We start from the raw sequence: 18,582 nt of genomic DNA, 5'->3' as shown, positions 1-18,582 counted from the left end.
TTATAAATTGAAGTGCTTGAAGCACAAGAACTCTGGGACCTTCTAGTGGAAGTGCTGCTTCGGGATGCTTGACAACTCCGTCGACTTTTCCAATAAATGCCTCCAAAAAAGCTTGTTCCATCAGAAAGTTGTAAACAACACCAGAAGGCAGCATGGTTTTACAGTGCGGGTTGGATTTTTCTTCAAGAACTACTACGCTCTTTGAGCAAATTGTGTATGTAGACGTACACTTTGCCAGTCCACTTGCTGCAGAATTGTCAGCTAAGAGAAATGCGTGTATCCTCCATTTCTTTTTCTCACCACGACGCAGGCGAATCTGGCACGACTGTGTTCTTATAATCACGTCGGACACTTTCATTTTCCTTACCTCTGATCTCCAAGCACTCCGACCACCGGGAGAAAGAGAAAGCGTGGCCCGTATGGGGATCGAACCCATGACCTTGGCGTTATTAGCACCACGCTCTAACCAGCTGAGCTAACCGGCCAAGCGGCAGAAAAGGTCGGCTACACCACATGCAAAAAGTGTAAAAGAAACGTTTTTGGGCAAGAGTGCGCCTTGGGGCGCAAAACAGAGCCCATGACAGGTCCCACCGAGATTTGAACTCGGATCGCTGGATTCAGAGCCCAGAGAGCTAACCATTACACCATGGAACCAGTGGGTACATCGCAGCCCAAGGCGGAGACGAGCTCCAAGACTCACGTCACGTGCTGCCAGAACCCGGGATTGAACCAGGAACCTTTAGATCTTCAATCTAACGCTCTCCCAACTGAGCTATTCCGGCACAACCGTGAGCTCCACTCTTGCCGTTTTCTGCCTCTTTCTTTGGAGCCCATCTCCCCACCTGAGCCACATGCAGTGAATGTCAACCTGGAGCAGCAGCAAGCTATGAGAAGTGTCCGATTTTAAGCCATTGTACGGTACACGAGTCAGGTGAGAGGCTCTTCTCAAGCTAACACGAGACTGTTGCTCAACAAAGACAATATGTCAGACAGTGGAATGTGTGAGAAAGTGCACAGATGCAAGGATGGGCAAGAAGGCGGTCAGAAGTGTGAAGCTGAGATGCCTCTGTGTAGTTTTTAGCTAGGGGAACTGTAATGAGCCAGCCTCAGGGCTCCGCTTGCCAGGGGTTGAGCGGAAATGTGGAGTACCTGTCTTGAGATAAGACTGAATTAGCTGGAGTTCAGCGCTGAGTGTACAGTTATTAAAAGAGCCGCTTTGCATTGGCCGGGAATCGAACCCGGGCCTCCCGCGTGGCAGGCGAGAATTCTACCACTGAACCACCCAAGCAAAAACACACGAGACCGGCTTTCCGCCGAAAGACCGGAAAAATTGCTAAAGCAAAAACGGAGCGATGACAGCTCATTTCACACAACTGTTAAGATCAACGGAGTATTTATAAATTGAAGTGCTTGAAGCACAAGAACTCTGGGACCTTCTAGTGGAAGTGCTGCTTCGGGATGCTTGACAACTCCGTCGACTTTTCCAATAAATGCCTCCAAAAAAGCTCGTTCCATCAGAAACTTGTAAACAACACCAGAAGGCAGCATGGTTTTACAGTGCGGGTTGGATTTTTCTTCAAGAACTACTACGCTCTTTGAGCAAATTGTGTATGTAGACGTACACTTTGCCAGTCCACTTGCTGCAGAATTGTCAGCTAAGAGAAATGCGTGTATCCTCCATTTCTTTTTCTCACCACGACGCAGGTGAATCTGGCACGACTGTGTTTTTATAATCACGTCGGACACTTTCATTTTCCTTACCTCTGATCTCCAAGCACTCCGACCACTGGGAGAAAGAGAAAGCGTGGCCCGTATGGGGATCGAACCCATGACCTTGGCGTTATTAGCACCACGCTCTAACCAGCTGAGCTAACCGGCCAAGCGGCAGAAAAGGTCGGCTACACCACATGCAAAAAGTGTAAAAGAAACGTTTTTGGGCAAGAGTGCGCCTTGGGGCGCAAAACAGAGCCCATGACAGGTCCCACTGAGATTTGAACTCGGATCGCTGGATTCAGAGCCCAGAGAGCTAACCATTACACCATGGAACCAGTGGGTACATCGCAGCCCAAGGCGGAGACGAGCTCCAAGACTCACGTCACGTGCTGCCAGAACCCGGGATTGAACCAGGGACCTTTAGATCTTCAGTCTAATGCTCTCCCAACTGAGCTATTCCGGCACAACCGTGAGCTCCACTCTTGCCGTTTTCTGCCTCTTTCTTTGGAGCCCATCTCCCCACCTGAGCCACATGCAGTGAATGTCAACCTGGAGCAGCAGCAAGCTATGAGACGTGTCCGATTTTAAGCCATTGTACGGTACACGAGTCAGGTGAGAGGCTCTTCTCAAGCTAACACGAGACTGTTGCTCAACAAAGACAATATGTCAGACAGTGGAATGTGTGAGAAAGTGCACAGATGCAAGGATGGGCAAGAAGGCGGTCAGAAGTGTGAAGCTGAGATGCCTCTGTGTAGTTTTTAGCTAGGGGAACTGTAATGAGCCAGCCTCAGGGCTCCGCTTGCCAGGGGTTGAGCGGAAATGTGGAGTACCTGTCTTGAGATAAGACTGAATTAGCTGGAGTTCAGCGCTGAGTGTACAGTTATTAAAAGAGCCGCTTTGCATTGGCCGGGAATCGAACCCGGGCCTCCCGCGTGGCAGGCGAGAATTCTACCACTGAACCACCCATGCAAACACACGAGACCGGCTTTCCGCCGAAAGACCGGAAAAATTGCTAAAGCAAAAACGGAGCGATGACAGCTCATTTCACACAACTGTTAAGATCAACGGAGTATTTATAAATTGAAGTGCTTGAAGCACAAGAACTCTGGGACCTTCTAGTGGAAGTGCTGCTTCGGGATGCTTGACAACTCCGTCGACTTTTCCAATAAATGCCTCCAAAAAAGCTCGTTCCATCAGAAACTTGTAAACAACACCAGAAGGCAGCATGGTTTTACAGTGCGGGTTGGATTTTTCTTCAAGAACTACTACGCTCTTTGAGCAAATTGTGTATGTAGACGTACACTTTGCCAGTCCACTTGCTGCAGAATTGTCAGCTAAGAGAAATGCGTGTATCCTCCATTTCTTTTTCTCACCACGACGCAGGTGAATCTGGCACGACTGTGTTCTTATAATCACGTCGGACACTTTCATTTTCCTTACCTCTGATCTCCAAGCACTCCGACCACTGGGAGAAAGAGAAAGCGTGGCCCGTATGGGGATCGAACCCATGACCTTGGCGTTATTAGCACCACGCTCTAACCAGCTGAGCTAACCGGCCAAGCGGCAGAAAAGGTCGGCTACACCACATGCAAAAAGTGTAAAAGAAACGTTTTTGGGCAAGAGTGCGCCTTGGGGCGCAAAACAGAGCCCAAGACAGGTCCCACTGAGATTTGAACTCGGATCGCTGGATTCAGAGCCCAGAGAGCTAACCATTACACCATGGAACCAGTGGGTACATCGCAGCCCAAGGCGGAGACGAGCTCCAAGACTCACGTCACGTGCTGCCAGAACCCGGGATTGAACCAGGGACCTTTAGATCTTCAGTCTAACGCTCTCCCAACTGAGCTATTCCGGCACAACCGTGAGCTCCACTCTTGCCGTTTTCTGCCTCTTTCTTTGGAGCCCATCTCCCCACCTGAGCCACATGCAGTGAATGTCAACCTGGAGCAGCAGCAAGCTATGAGAAGTGTCCGATTTTAAGCCATTGTACGGTACACGAGTCAGGTGAGAGGCTCTTCTCAAGCTAACACGAGACTGTTGCTCAACAAAGACAATATGTCAGACAGTGCAATGTGTGAGAAAGTGCACAGATGCAAGGATGGGCTAGAAGGCGGTCAGAAGTGTGAAGCTGAGATGCCTCTGTGTAGTTTTTATCTAGGGGTACTGTAATGAGCCAGCCTCAGGGCTCCGCTTGCCAGGGGTTGAGCGGAAATGTGGAGTACCTGTCTTGAGATAAGACTGAATTAGCTGGAGTTCAGCGCTGAGTGTACAGTTATTAAAAGAGCCGCTTTGCATTGGCCGGGAATCGAACCCGGGCCTCGCGGGAGACCGGGGTTCGATTCCCCGACGGGGAGAGTCTGCATCTTTTTGCCTCGGTCTCAAAAGGCACCAAGCTAGAACCGGCCCCGTGTTAGTGGAAACGGGGCTTGTGACTTGTACTCATGCATAATATTCTGCGGGTCGCTCAGCAGCGCAGCATATGAAACTAGACTCGGATTGTAAGTGTGTGGTTTTGATAATTGATGTATGGATGGATGGATCCTTAATAAGAGATATAAACAATAAGGTCCAGTCGCCAACTAATCATGTAAAATACGTCATAAACTCATGGTTGTTAAACCCAGAATAAAAATGAAGACGTATAACTAGGAAAGTCAACTTGCACATTTCAATTTTGGTTCGATATAATCACGTTGTCCTTAGCCCTCCAGTGCAGGAGGGGACGGTAATGCGCATCGAATGTTTCCGAACCTGTGTGTGATACAACCGAGGAAGAGCCGATGACTTCGGGGGAGGAGGGGCAGGCGACTCGGAAGAAAAAGCAGCAGAACCCAATGCAGCCTGTAGCCCATTCAAAGGCCTACTGTTGGACCTCTGCTTATTTTGCAATACGTCTTTAGTACGGACTGAAAAATGTCCGATTTCGATGAGTTTGAGAAGCAGTTAAGCGAAAATCGGCAAGGTAAGTTTGGCTTTGAAGATCGGTGTATGCTCCCTGTTTTAGGGTAATAAAGTGGCCGGCGTGTCCTAGCGCCGAGGATGGTGCGGAGGGCACTTCTGCTGGTTCCGAAAAGAAAAGCGCGGCTGGGAAATCGGTGCCTTTTATCCGAGCGCTCGCCGATTCTGAAACCTGCCCGATTCTTCTTCTCCCAGCTGCCGCAGGATCCCCGAAAACTGACCGCTTTGGTAAATCAGTGACATTCTTTGCTTGGCATTGTTATAGAGATCGCTAGGCCTGCATCCATCAGTGCCCGGCGTACATAACATGGACATTTCAATGAAACGTTATTGGGGTGCACTCGATGTGAAAGCCTGCGGTTTTATTTATTTAATTATTTACCATTATACACTTGGATCATAAATTGCGACCCGCGTATTTTCATTCGCAGTAACACACTATGCATGGATGTTTGTTGCAAGCGTTATATTTTCAAGATCACGTTTAAAGTTTTATGCAAATAAAAACGACCGCGACCACTTGATTTAAAGTCCGCACTTAATAACAGTGTTAGTTACTTGGTTTTTAAATACTACGACGAGTTTTCTATATAATGATATGATTTTGTCTCTTTCCGATGCACAATAGCCTTTCCCTTGGGTCCGAAATGCTGGCCCTGTCATCCGTACAGAATAAGTCTTTCTCACACGATCGCCGTTTCTTCATGATGTATAGACTCTAAAAATCAGCCGCGTTCCCTGGAATCATAACAACTGCTTTTAGGTCGTTATTGCAAAGTCTTGCACCTGTATCTACCTTTACAGCGGATAGCAGTAACTAACAATGATGTACAGTTATATAACAATACACATATAACTTCATTAAAGTGCAGAGAATCCAGTAAACTGAATAAACTTAAGCCATACTAACGCAACTGAAATATACAACATGCGTTACAACGGAGTCGAAAGTAGGATTGATTTATGTACCTATCAAATGGCAATCTTGTCATATCAGCTCCTTATCACTAAATCACTAAAATGTCATTCGAAACGACCTGATTCGGCTAGACGAGCACTAAGTGCCGCCGTGTTTGATAAACTAGCAGTTCCAGTCATTCATATCTGCGCTCTGACTATGCCTGCGATTGCGGTAATTGGTTATTACCGATTTACGTAAGATGCATTGGCCGCTCCGTGTCTGTACTTTTGCAGCGGTGCATTACCGTAACGCTGTTATAACTGATGCATGAAGCTGATTCCTCGAGCAGCACCTGCGTTTAAATGCTTCACTGAAAACTGCACCTTCAGGGATTTATTTAAGCTTCTATATGAAGGACCTGCTGGGATAGAAAGGTGATATTTTATTGCTAGTTTAATAAAGTGCTGTCTGTCAGATTGAAACGATATTAATTACCCATCCATCGTCCAACCAGTTATCTTAGTCAGGCTCCCCTGGAGCCTATTCCAGGCAAATTCCCCATACAGAGAGCAGAGGCAAAATTCAGGCCTCCAGACTCGGAGGCGTGAGGCAACTGTACTCACCACTGTGCTCCTATATCATTAATTAGTCTGGTTATGTTTTTATTGTTTCACAACAGACTGACATTCAAGGGGATGTCCTTGTGCCCTTGAAATTATTAGCCATTGAGAGATGGGTGTGTTTGTTTCAGGAGGGTGTGATTGAATATGTGAATTGAATGGAGGTGCTTCATTCTGGTGAGGAAACTGGGGAGTTAGACCCCGTACCACATCTTGGTCTCCGTAAGTGACTTTTAAGGCATAGCGCTGGGTCAGTCAGCATCCAGCACCCCAGGGAAGTTGGTAATATGATTACTCTGTGACTCATGGGCTTCAAACCCACAACCATCCGGACACACATTCATAATCCCTCTGAGTTACACATCTTGGATTTATCGAAATGGATGGTAGGGGGGCAGTCATGTCGCTCCGCCCACCGTCTCACTGGTACCACGGTGTCGTCCCCCAGAGCGGGAGAAGGAGCGACACAAGAAGCGTAGCCGCAGCCGGTCTCTGAGCCGTGGCGAGAAGCACCGCCGCTGGAGCAAGGACTCCAGGGGGCGGAGTCACGAGAAGCGCAGCAGCAGCCGCGACCGCAAGGGTCGTGACCGACGGAGCAGCTCACGCGAGCACAAGAAGCACAGGTACCCCCCCTCACGGTCCCGGTTACAGGCACTGAAGCTGATATCTAGCATGGTTTGAGGCCTCTTAACAAGTTTCTTTCACAATCAACCAATTGGTTTCTTCGTGGTGGGAAGGGGGACTGTACCCATATTAAATTTTAACTGGCGTTTATAAGTAGCCCCCGCCATAGCGATGGGACCTCAAAGCCAGCCTAAAAAGTGGCGCATGGTCACACCCTCATGACCTTAAACTGCCTGCGATCCAAAGTTAAATGTAAACATTCTGCCATCTGTTTGTTTTTGCCAGATTCTGAGTGTTTACACTGTATTGTTTGGGGAAAACAACCTTCTGTTTTGTGTTTGGGCAGCTACTCTCCTCGGAGAAGCCGTAAGAAAAGGACATACAAGTACTGGGATGTTCCCCCTCCGGGATTCGAGCACATCACCCCCATGCAGTACAAGGCAATGCAAGGTTTGGATGCGACGCTTCCATGTGTGCTAGTTCAGTATTGCAAGGTTATGGTATATTGGTTGCAATGAAAGCATTTATTCTGGAGTGCCCTCCTCCCCCCTGCTGGTCAAAGAGGGAATAACACTTGGGATGATTTCAGACAGTGTGAAGAGAGCTTAAACCTAGGGGTTAGAAGCAAATGAAGGCGACGATCCGGATGTTCTGGCCGTCCCTGGTTGGGGTCTTGAAGCCCTTTCTCCTCCCCACAGCTGCAGGGCAGATCCCCACGATAGCTTTACTGGCAACATCCACCACCAGCGGCGTGGCAGTGACGCCCACCCAGGTGCCGATGGTCGGCAGCCAGATGACCCGGCAGGCCAGGCGGCTTTATGTCGGCAACATCCCCTTCGGCCTGACGGAGGTGAGTCCAGGCAAAGTCCCGCGTTGCCTTCTGTCATGCATACTGGTGTCATGTGTAGCTCAGTGAGTTAGGACACTGAGCCGGTCACAAGAAGGTTGTTGGTTCAAATCCCTTGGGCAGCAGAGTGATTTCACCATTGGGCCCCCGAGCGCAGCCCTTAAGCACTATTTGCTCTAGGAACTGTCTGGTCCTGCTTCTTCAATGAAATGTATGTTGCTTTGGATGAAAGTGTCCGCAAAATAAATAGATAAATGTACTAGACTTGTCAGTCATTTTTTTTCTCGTTTGCCTGTTTTGATGTCTTCAGACGTCTGCCTGTCTTCATTCAGTGTGTCTGCCTGTCTTTTTAGGAGGCCATGGCGGATTTCTTCAATACCCAGATGCGATTGGCTGGCTTATGTCAAGGTCCCACCAATCCCGTCCTCGCTGTTCAGATAAACCAGGACAAGAACTTTGCCTTCCTTGAAGTAAGAGTCTTTCCTGCCTAATGGCTGCTGTGTCCAGGCGGAGACCGCAGCCTTCCCTGATTAACGACGTTCTTCGTTCTGCCCTAGTTTCGGTCCGTGGATGAGACCACGCAGGCAATGGCCTTCGACGGCATCATTTTCCAGGGTCAGTCGTTAAAAATCAGGCGGCCCCACGACTATCGCCCCCTGCCTGGCATCTCAGAGCAGCCCGCCTTCCACGTACCAGGTCCGTTTTGCTTGTCGCCGTCATAACCTTAATCTTTATTTACCTTTGAAGAGCCGATCGGCAAGGCCAGTTTTTTGTACTCGTTACGGACTGACTGTCCTTCGCAAGCTGCGGATGTCTTGTCATATAAAGAGGGAGACTTTCACTTTTATTTACTTAATGTTGTAAATATTTAGCAGACAGTTTTATCCAAAGTGAAGAATGTTTTTTTTTTTTTTTTTTTTTTGAGAAATCAGGGTCAGCCTGTCCCTAGAGCAAACTCGCCGGCCCAGTGGTGTGATCACCAGTGATGTGAACCAGTGATCTTCTGATGATAACGCTGGCATCCTAACCAGCTGAGCCACACACACACACACACAGCTCAGTCACTCACTTCTTACTGTTAACATAGGGGTGTTGTGTGGCTCTGTGATGTTTGCCCATGAAAAGAAGGTTGCTGGTTCAAATACCAGGGTTGGCAGAGTGATTTCACCACTGGGCCCTTGAGCAAGGACCCTAACCCCCAAATTGTTCTAGGGTTGCTGGCTCCTATTCTAGTTAAAAATTCTGGACACACCTACTGAAAATGACTTGTTTTTCAGCAAGATAATGACCCAAAGCCCACCTTGAAGGTTATGCAAGTAGCTTATTACCTTGTGAACTAGGAAAGAGATGGTCCCCACAGCCCCCCAACCTAAACTCTATAGAGCTGGTTTGGGATCAGTTGGATGAGAGTAAGAGTAAGGTAGCCAGCTTGCGCGCAGAACTTGTGGAAACTCGAGGACTGTTGGAGAAACGGTCCAGGTGGGTACATATGTTAGCTGGTTGAGTCCGCAATGCTGTCATCGAAGCCAATGGCTCCTATTTTGAAGAGACAAAAATTTTGTCTTTGCAGTACTTCATATGCATAACTTCCATGCCCAAAGGCCTTTTACTATAAGGTGAATAACAGCTAAAATAGAGACAAATGCATTAAGAGCAGGTGTGTCCATACTTTTGACTGGTGCTGCATGTGTCAGCATCTCCCATGGAGAGCAAGATGGGAGAGACAAAAAACAGTCGTCAAACTGCCCCAGTATTTAGGTATTTTTTTGCTGGAGTTACATTTATCTGATATTATATAGGAGATAACGACGTCATACTGATTTGAAGTTGGCTTATTTCACTCGCGCCGTTTGCTCGTGGTCATTATCCGGCATGTTGACGGTTTGCTGTGATCGGCCGGCTTTGGGCGCCGTGCCGCTCTGTCTGCAGGGGTCGTCTCCACCGTGGTTCCAGACTCGCCACACAAGCTCTTTGTCGGAGGCCTGCCCAACTATCTCAGTGACGATCAGGTACCCCGCCCTCAGTCTCTGTCGCCGGGGAGCCGACCCACAACCCTCCTGTGTTTCTGTCCCACTGCTGCACGTGGAACTCAAGCAGGCATGCACACACACGCACACGCACGCACGCACGCACGCGCACGCACATACATACATAAAATAAACACTCGTCTCTGTGTAACTGATTAGTAGGAAAAGAAAGCCTGTCAAAGTTACCTCACCGCTTAAAATTCATTACAAGATACTGGGGGGTCAAATGTCAGCATCATGTTTAAAGCTAGCTGCTGAAAATAGCCGCACATTTGAGGTTTTTTTTTTTTTTTTTTAAAGATATTCATGGGATTTATTAAACATTTATTAGACATGTAGGTAATGAGTTGACAGTTACATTACGCTCATTGTTTATCCAGCTGTAAATTATGAAGATATTGAGACCCCGCTAATGTAAAAGGTACGTTTCCCAAAACCTCATGTTATCGACTTGCATAGTTGGAACCATTCAGTTGTTATCTAATGTTGTTAGCAAATAACCTTATTAGCAACAAAGGCTTTGGGAAACGTGCCTTACAGCTGGCGGCTTGCCAAACCAGTCACGTAGCCAGTCCCTGTGCTGCCTGTTGCTGGGTACCCTGGAATATTTGTATATCGGGTTAATTGCTGAGTGTTAGTCGGATGAATCAGCCGCGTCGTTTTGCTGCATGAAAATTTAAAATCGAGTCATCTGCGCGTCACCTAACTGACGAATACCTCCACATTGCCGTACACCTGTGTTTGCCCAATCCCAGTCCTCGGGGAACCGCCGACTGTCCACATTTTCGCTCCCTCCTAGCTCCCAGCCAATCAGGAACACCGAATACCTGGTACAGGTGTGCTGAGAGGAAGCAAAAACGTGGACTGACCGGGGGGGTACCCCCGAGGACTGGGCTGGGAAACACTACCATAGACTGTGCTTGAAATGTGGGGGAGATCGCCCAAGTCCCCAAACGCTTCAGTATTCGCAGACGTGCCGTGTCTCACGTCCATGTCCGCACACTGAGAACGATGACTTCACATCCCGTTAACAGCGATGGGGAGCTGCGGAAGAATCGTTCCCTACATTGCTGTGTCGCTCGAAAGGCAGAAAATACTTCGGACCTTTTTCCCGGTGAACGATTATCAGCTTCACTGGAGTTTTCACATCGTGCCCCATGCCCTATTCTGTTATGACGTCAGTGATGGATAATATTACCATAACAACATGCACAGATGAGGTCGTCTTACTCTGAAAGTGTTGAAAGGGTCACATTTTAGACATTTTCTACTTCTCATTAGCATCTTTTATGATTTTTTTTTTTTCTTCCTATATCGCCACCCCACTGAAATCGGCCCATTATAGACATAATCCATACAGGCATTTAATAGTTTACCTATTTATTTTGCAAAAGTTAATCGCAAAACGTTTTGCGTCCACCCCTGCATTGTAACATTTTGAGCTCCGGTGTCCCACTCACTTTAGCCTAAACTGTTAAAAATGGCAAGACTCAGCCCACAAGATAGTGATCGCGGTTTCAGTGAAAGGTAAGTGAGAAGTGCAGTCAGTTTGTTTTTCTTTGATTTTTTTCCTCCTTTTCGGATTGTCATCGTAATCTTTCTTATCCAGTGTGAGTCACATGTAATCCAAGTCAAGAGGAAGGCTGTACCAAAGCAGCACTGGGGGGAGAGAGTTTGAATCCAGCAGAACTGTTAATGTATTTCACGTCAAAGCCAGTAAATGTGCCATAGACAGGTGAAATGGAAACCGCTGCTTGTATCCTGGTGTTTACATTTTTTTTGCAGTCCCTGCTACCGCTTTGATACTTACAGCTCTTTCATTTTTGTTCCCCACTTTGTCCCCAGCTAGGGGCCTGTAAGATCGTTAAGTCTTCGCTCATAATTTGTTCAGTAGTACTGACCTACTGCTGCCATGCCAACATGTAACACAAGGCAAGTAAGACATTCCGTCCCTCGCACGGATATCCTCCCTGTCGACGGCCTGCCCCTGTGGGGGGGCTCTGTCCTGGAGTGCTCTTAAGCATATGGGGTCCTTTTTTTGGGGGTTGAAGGCTGGGGAGAGACTTATTATGCTGATCACAGGGTATAAATTTGATTTTTTTTTTTTTTTTGCCCCTAAGAGAAGGTAGGAGGTAGCGCCCTCTTGTGGCTGCCAGTGTCCCAGGTGACTCCTTTCTGAAGTCAGTGGTTAATGCGGCTTTACAGTAGATTCCTGTAGAATAAGTGAGGAATGATGTTAGCAGAGCTATTTCGTCCTGTTTGGCTTCAAGCCGTGGCCCCTTTAGCAGGACCCTGTGGCGGCTCTTAGCTTTACCTGTGAGTTTATCTCCTGTAGGCTTTGTCCCTCTAATTAACTGCACCAATGTGGTTCTTGGTTTTAAGAACAGGAAGTCAGTGATTCGGCTGGGTTTGTGTTCTGCCGAGTCGCCCCCCCCCCCTCCACATTGTATACATGGAACACTTAACATATAATTAGCTGTTTTTATTTAGTTTTTTTTTTATATACCATCTAGCTTAATTATTGTGGCCCTTAAAATCAGATGCAACTCGGTCCATATTTCAAAATTCGTAGTTGGAATTATCAGAGAACTTGATTAGGAATTCAGTTGTGTTGTATATGCTGTAGGATGGGGGGGGGGAATCTGTGTTATCATTCATTGACAAGAATCAAAATAGTTACTTTTGTACGCTCCCAGTAAGTAAGTCATGCAGAAAGGGCACAGGGGGCTTTGAGCTCTAGTGTTGCACCGTAATGTCGAGCCACTTGTCATAAAGCCATTTTCCTGATGTCTTCACTGTTTCCTCATGTCGTTTTGCAAAGTTTAACATGCTGCTTCTCCCACAGTTAAGATTAGCATTTCTAGCGAGGCGCCGTGCCTGGACTGTCGGGCTAATCGCCCCCCCGCGTCTCCTCCTCTTGCCCAGGTGAAGGAACTCTTGACGTCGTTCGGACCTCTTAAGGCCTTCAACCTTGTGAAGGACAGTGCCACGTCACTGTCTAAGGGTTATGCTTTCTGTGAATACGTGGACATCAGTGCCACTGACCAGGTGCGTGAGGTGGGGCAGCAGCTGGAAGGTCTGGGGTGACTCGGGGCTTCCGGATGGAATTGCTGACGCTTGTGTGGGATGCATCCCGCAGGCCGTGGCTGGACTCAATGGCATGCAGCTCGGAGACAAGAAGCTCATCGTCCAGCGGGCAAGCGTGGGGGCTAAGAATGCCAACGCTGTGAGTATTTGCCCTCGGCTGCCGCCTTTCTGATGTCCTAAACCCAACTTGGTTCCTGGGTGCCTCCCAGGAAGCTTAATGCCCCTATTTCTTGGGTTTATTTGGGTCCATGTAAATTTCTCGCTGTTACTCGAGACGATTGGACGATCAGGGGGTATCTGACACTCTTGTCGCCCCCCGGGACAGACGGCCATCATCGAGACGCCGGTGACGCTGCAGGTTCCAGGGCTGCAGCGGCTGCAGAGCTCCGGCATGCCCACGGAGGTGCTGTGCCTCCTCAACATGGTCATGCCCGAGGAGCTGGTGGACGACGAGGACTACGAGGAGATCCTGGAGGACATCCGGGAGGAGTGTTGCAAGTACGGCAACGTGCGCTCCATCGAGATTCCGCGGCCCGTCGATGGCGTGGAGGTGCCTGGCTGTGGCAAGGTGGGACCCGTACTCTCCTGTACCAGTGGCAAAAAGAAGACCTCTGTAGGCACTAAACACAGGCTCATGGGAGCATTTCTTGCACAAAAGTGTTTTGAAAACGGAATAATTTTTTGTGTAAGAAAAACAATCTGATTGGTTCAGATAGACGACGGACAATCTGATTGGCTCAGATAGACGACGGACAATCTGATTGGCTCAGATAGACGACGGACAATCTGATTGGCTCAGATAGACGACGGACAATCTGATTGGCTCAGATAGACGACGGACAATCTGATTGGCTCAGATAGACGACGGACAATCTGATTGGCTCAGATAGACGACGGACAATCTGATTGGCTCAGATAGACGACGGACAATCTGATTGGCTCAGATAGACGACGGACAATCTGATTGGCTCAGATAGACGACGGACAATCTGATTGGCTCAGATAGACGACGGACAATCTGATTGGCTCAGATAGACGACGGACAATCTGATTGGCTCAGATAGACGACGGACAATCTGATTGGCTCAGATAGACGACGGACAATCTGATTGGCTCAGATAGACGACGGACAATCTGATTGGCTCAGATAGACGACGGACAATCTGATTGGCTCAGATAGACGACGGACAATCTGATTGGCTCAGATAGACGACGGACAATCTGATTGGCTCAGATAGACGACGGACAATCTGATTGGCTCAGATAGACGACGGACAATCTGATTGGCTCAGATAGACGACGGACAATCTGATTGGCTCAGATAGACGACGGACAATCTGATTGGCTCAGATAGACGACGGACAATCTGATTGGCTCAGATAGACGACGGACAATCTGATTGGCTCAGATAGACGACGGACAATCTGATTGGCTCAGATAGACGACGGACAATCTGATTGGCTCAGATAGACGACGGACAATCTGATTGGCTCAGATAGACGACGGACAATCTGATTGGCTCAGATAGACGACGGACAATCTGATTGGCTCAGATAGACGACGGACAATCTGATTGGCTCAGATAGACGACGGACAATCTGATTGGCTCAGATAGACGACGGACAATCTGATTGGCTCAGATAGACGACGGACAATCTGATTGGCTCAGATAGACGACGGACAATCTGATTGGCTCAGATAGACGACGGACAATCTGATTGGCTCAGATAGACGACGGACAATCTGATTGGCTCAGATAGACGACGGACAATCTGATTGGCTCAGATAGACGACGGACAATCTGATTGGCTCAGATAGACGACGGACAATCTGATTGGCTCAGATAGACGACGGACAATCTGATTGGCTCAGATAGACGACGGACAATCTGATTGGCTCAGATAGACGACGGACAATCTGATTGGCTCAGATAGACGACGGACAATCTGATTGGCTCAGATAGACGACGGACAATCTGATTGGCTCAGATAGACGACGGACAATCTGATTGGCTCAGATAGACGACGGACAATCTGATTGGCTCAGATAGACGACGGACAATCTGATTGGGTCAGATAGACGACGGACAATCTGATTGGGTCAGATAGACGACGGACAATCTGATTGGCTCAGATAGACGACGGACAATCTGATTGGTTCAGATAGACGACGGACAATCTGATTGGTTCAGATAGACGACGGACAATCTGATTGGTTCAGATAGACGACGGACAATCTGATTGGTTCAGATAGACGACGGACAATCTGATTGGTTCAGATAGACGACGGACAATCTGATTGGTTCAGATAGACGACGGACAACCTGGGTGACATGCCTTGCCTGCTCACCCAGTTTTAGTGCACCTTAGTTATCCATACTGACCATCTAGTCTCGATACACCCATAAATATATATACTGAACAAAAATATAAACGCAACACTCTTGTTTCTGCTCCCATTTTTCATGGCACATTCCAGGGTGGCCTTTTATTGTGGGCAGTATAAGGTACACCTGTGCACTACCCATGATGTCAGATCAGCATCTTGATGTGGCACACCTGTGAGGTGGGATGGATTATCTCAGCAAAGCAGAAGTGCTCACTATCACACATTTAGACTGATTTGTGAGAAATGTTTGAGAGAAATGGTAATATTGTGTATCTGGAATGAATTGTAGATCTTTAAGTCCATCTCATGAAAAATGGGAGCAAAAACAAAAGTGTTGCGTTTATATTTTTGTTCAGTGTATGTATATGTATACATATAGTTTTTTTTGTGTTTGTGAAAACGGGTCTTTAATCGGGGAAACGGAGCGGGTAGAGCAGGACGGAACGCAGGCATTGACAAACTACAATGACGGACAGGGCAAACAGGTAAGACCAGGACTTAAAATAGGTCATGACTAATCAAAGTAATCGGGCAAAGCAGGAGACGATCAGGGAAGCACACGTGGGTAATCAGGGGGCGTGGCACACACGAGGAGCGGACAAGCCGGGCATATATGTATATCTATATAAAACCTCATTAATGAGGGACAGGGAACAGAACGGACAGACAGAACTGGCACAGGGGAAGGAGCCAGGACAAGACTTGACATAAGACAGGAAAGGCAGAGAAACAGATCAGAAAGGGGGACACGGAGGGAACAGGCAGGACAAAAGGACCGGGAGTGAACGAAGGGAACATCGGGGAAAGAGGAGCAGAAGCCAGAGGGACGAGGGACAAAGAGAGGAGGGACAGAGACAGGAGGAACAAAGCGAGGGGGAGCAGAGGCAGGAGGGACAAAGACGGGAGGCCAGGGAGAGAAGGAGGGGGAACCAAGAGGAGCCCGAGGGAGACCCAGCGGGCGACGGGAGGCAGCCGGAAGGGCTGCAGGCGGCCGGGAGGCCGGAGCCGGAGGGGCCGAGGAGACGGGGTGAGGGACAGACGCAGGGACGAAGGAGGGAGTCGGAGGGGAGACCAGGGAAGGGGACGAAGGAGCTGGAAGGGACCCTGGCGAGGGCGCAGCAGACGGCGACGCCAGAGCGGGAGGACCAGCAGGCGAATGAGGAGCCGCCGTCGGGGGGCCCGCAGGCAACCGATAAGACGCCGGAGGAGGGACCGAGGCAGGGCGACGAGGCCGCGGAGGGGGACCCGCAGACGACAGCCGACCCGGAGGGCCAGGACCCGCAGGCGCCGACCAAGCCCTAGCGCCGGCGAGGGAGGGCGAGCCAGGGGGCTGGGCGGGTGGGACCCCAGCCGTGCGTCTGTGTCCTCTCCCCTTATGGGACACAGACATAAGGACCCGTGGCCGGGGTCGGGCTCGTCGGGGTGAGGGTACCAGAGTCACAGGGGGAGAAGGGACTGGAGTGGGGCCAGGGACTGGAGCTGCAGGCTGCAGAGGGGGCGCCTGCCCGGGAGCTGCAGGCAGGGAAAGCGCCTCGGACGTGGGCGCGGTAGCTGCAGGCAGCGGAGACGGCTGCTCGGGCTCTGGGGCCGCAGGGGGCACTTATTTTATTATATAAAATAAGTGTCACACAACCGGGGTGACATGCCTTGCCTGCTTGTGGGATGAGGAAGACTCAGGGACTGGAAATGGGATTAAAACTGAAGATGTGCTCATTCCTTTGTGTATTTACAAATTTTCCTTCCGTCAGACATGAGGAGTTTGCTGCTATATTTGGCACTAATAGAGATTCTGATGCTGCTATTTTTATTGTCTATTAGTTTGTTATTATTTACAAGTTCTGTTGTGTTTTTGCATTTTTCTCTTCTGGTTAATTAACTGCTGTCTGATTGCTGTGAAGTATGAGTGTGGTGAGTAAGACTCAGGGACTGGAAGTGGGATTACAACTGAAGATAACATGCTTATTCCTTTTTGTATTGTTTACAAATTTCCTTCCGTCAAACATGAGGAGTTTGCTGCTATATTGTGCACTAACAGAGATTCTGATGCTGCTATTTTTATTGTTTATAAATGTGTTATTGTTTCCAAGTTGAGTATTCAATAAATGCTAAATTGAGAAATTTTGTGTATCGTTTGTTATTATTAGTGTGATATTTTACCATGCAAATAGAGGGGAAAACGTCCAATTATCGGCCAAAAAAAATCAGCAGCATATATCGGCCATCGCCTGACCCTGACTCCTAAATATCGGCATCGGCTATTGAAAAACCCATATCGGTCGACCTCTAGTAACAGTACATTCTGTCCAATTCATCCATCGAGTTAAGTCACACACCCACTTGAGGGGGCACTCCGGCAGACGTGAGGATGGGGATGTTCTTTCCGCTATAACATCCACTGCAGAAGTACATCTCGCTCCTGTTCACAGGGCTTACTTCAATGATGAAGCAGGGCTGGTTGTCTGGACAAGTGAAGTTGTCCTGCTGCTGGGTCTCGGTGCCGTTTTTCCACCTAAGCTTGAAGGTGGAAATGTGTTCCAACTTGGTCCCTGGGACTGCAGCATAGCCAAACATCGCGAGCAGCGTCGGCCACACCCACCACCAGAACCATCACACCGTCCTATACACATAAAGAAGAACTAAAACATAGAGTGTTGTGACAATCTATGCGTTAATGTTTGGCAGCATAGGTGATTCGTTAAAATTATACCGAAGAATGGAAAATGTGATATTTAGAATATTTTTTGCCATTTAGTAGCTAATTTAAGCACTTACCCAATGCCTCAATTTGTTTTAGGTCAGTAATGTCTGAGCCACAAGAATGAATGTATGAATTTAATACAATTCACCCACTCCCACCCACACACAAATCTGAAATTCAATTTATTAAGACACTTCTTAAACATTAGTGCATTAACAAAAAAGGAAAATCTTAAGAGATTCAGTAGGATTTTCTATGTTAGACTTAAGTTAATAGTTCAATAGTTTTTATATATTTCAGTATACCAATTTGACTTTAATGTTGAAACAGATGCTAAAACATGGAATAATTTCATAACTAGAGAAACATGTTATTCACAAACACTAGCAAAGGTAGCTTATAGTTAAACTTACTTAAGTCAGCAAGTCAGGCTACAGTGTGTAAGAATTGTCGTAAACGATAATTTGTCTCAGTCTTACATGACAGAATAAGTAAACAGAAAATATAAAATGGCTGAAACAGCATCATTAACGCCAGCTACAGTAGAGGCGCAGAAAAGGTGTCATGACTGAAGTATTCCCAAACTTTGGAAGACCGCATGCGAGCCTTTTTTGCCGCGTGTTTCTCCAGAGGCTCCGGAGCTCCGCTGGTTGACGCAGCCAAGTTGGCTCATGTGCAGGGGGACAAGCGGCAAATTTCTTTTTTGCAGGGTGGTAGGT

At 48.1% G+C, this 18,582-nt stretch overlaps 1 protein-coding gene and 1 non-coding gene across 2 annotated transcripts; one reads left to right on the top strand and one right to left on the bottom strand.

Moving 5' to 3' along the window:
• Positions 1-3,495: 3,495 nt before the first annotated feature.
• On the bottom strand, positions 3,496-3,568 carry trnaf-gaa (transfer RNA phenylalanine (anticodon GAA)). The gene has a single exon. It is a non-coding gene; the product is annotated as a tRNA-Phe (tRNA).
• A 954-nt stretch (positions 3,569-4,522) lies between these two features.
• On the top strand, positions 4,523-13,485 carry LOC125709980 (splicing factor U2AF 65 kDa subunit-like). The gene is made up of 10 exons (XM_048979082.1): positions 4,523-4,675; positions 6,641-6,815; positions 7,163-7,266; positions 7,515-7,666; positions 8,017-8,133; positions 8,221-8,359; positions 9,593-9,672; positions 12,616-12,738; positions 12,830-12,916; positions 13,103-13,485. Exons 1-10 carry the CDS (start codon positions 4,627-4,629, stop codon positions 13,478-13,480), a joined length of 1,404 nt encoding a protein of 467 aa, XP_048835039.1. The 5' UTR covers positions 4,523-4,626; the 3' UTR covers positions 13,481-13,485.
• Positions 13,486-18,582: the final 5,097 nt, after the last annotated feature.

This window comes from Brienomyrus brachyistius, chromosome 16 (genome assembly GCF_023856365.1).
Source record: "Brienomyrus brachyistius isolate T26 chromosome 16, BBRACH_0.4, whole genome shotgun sequence".
NCBI classification, from domain to species: domain Eukaryota; kingdom Metazoa; phylum Chordata; class Actinopteri; order Osteoglossiformes; family Mormyridae; genus Brienomyrus; species Brienomyrus brachyistius.
This window is presented reverse-complemented; position numbering and strand designations above follow the sequence as displayed.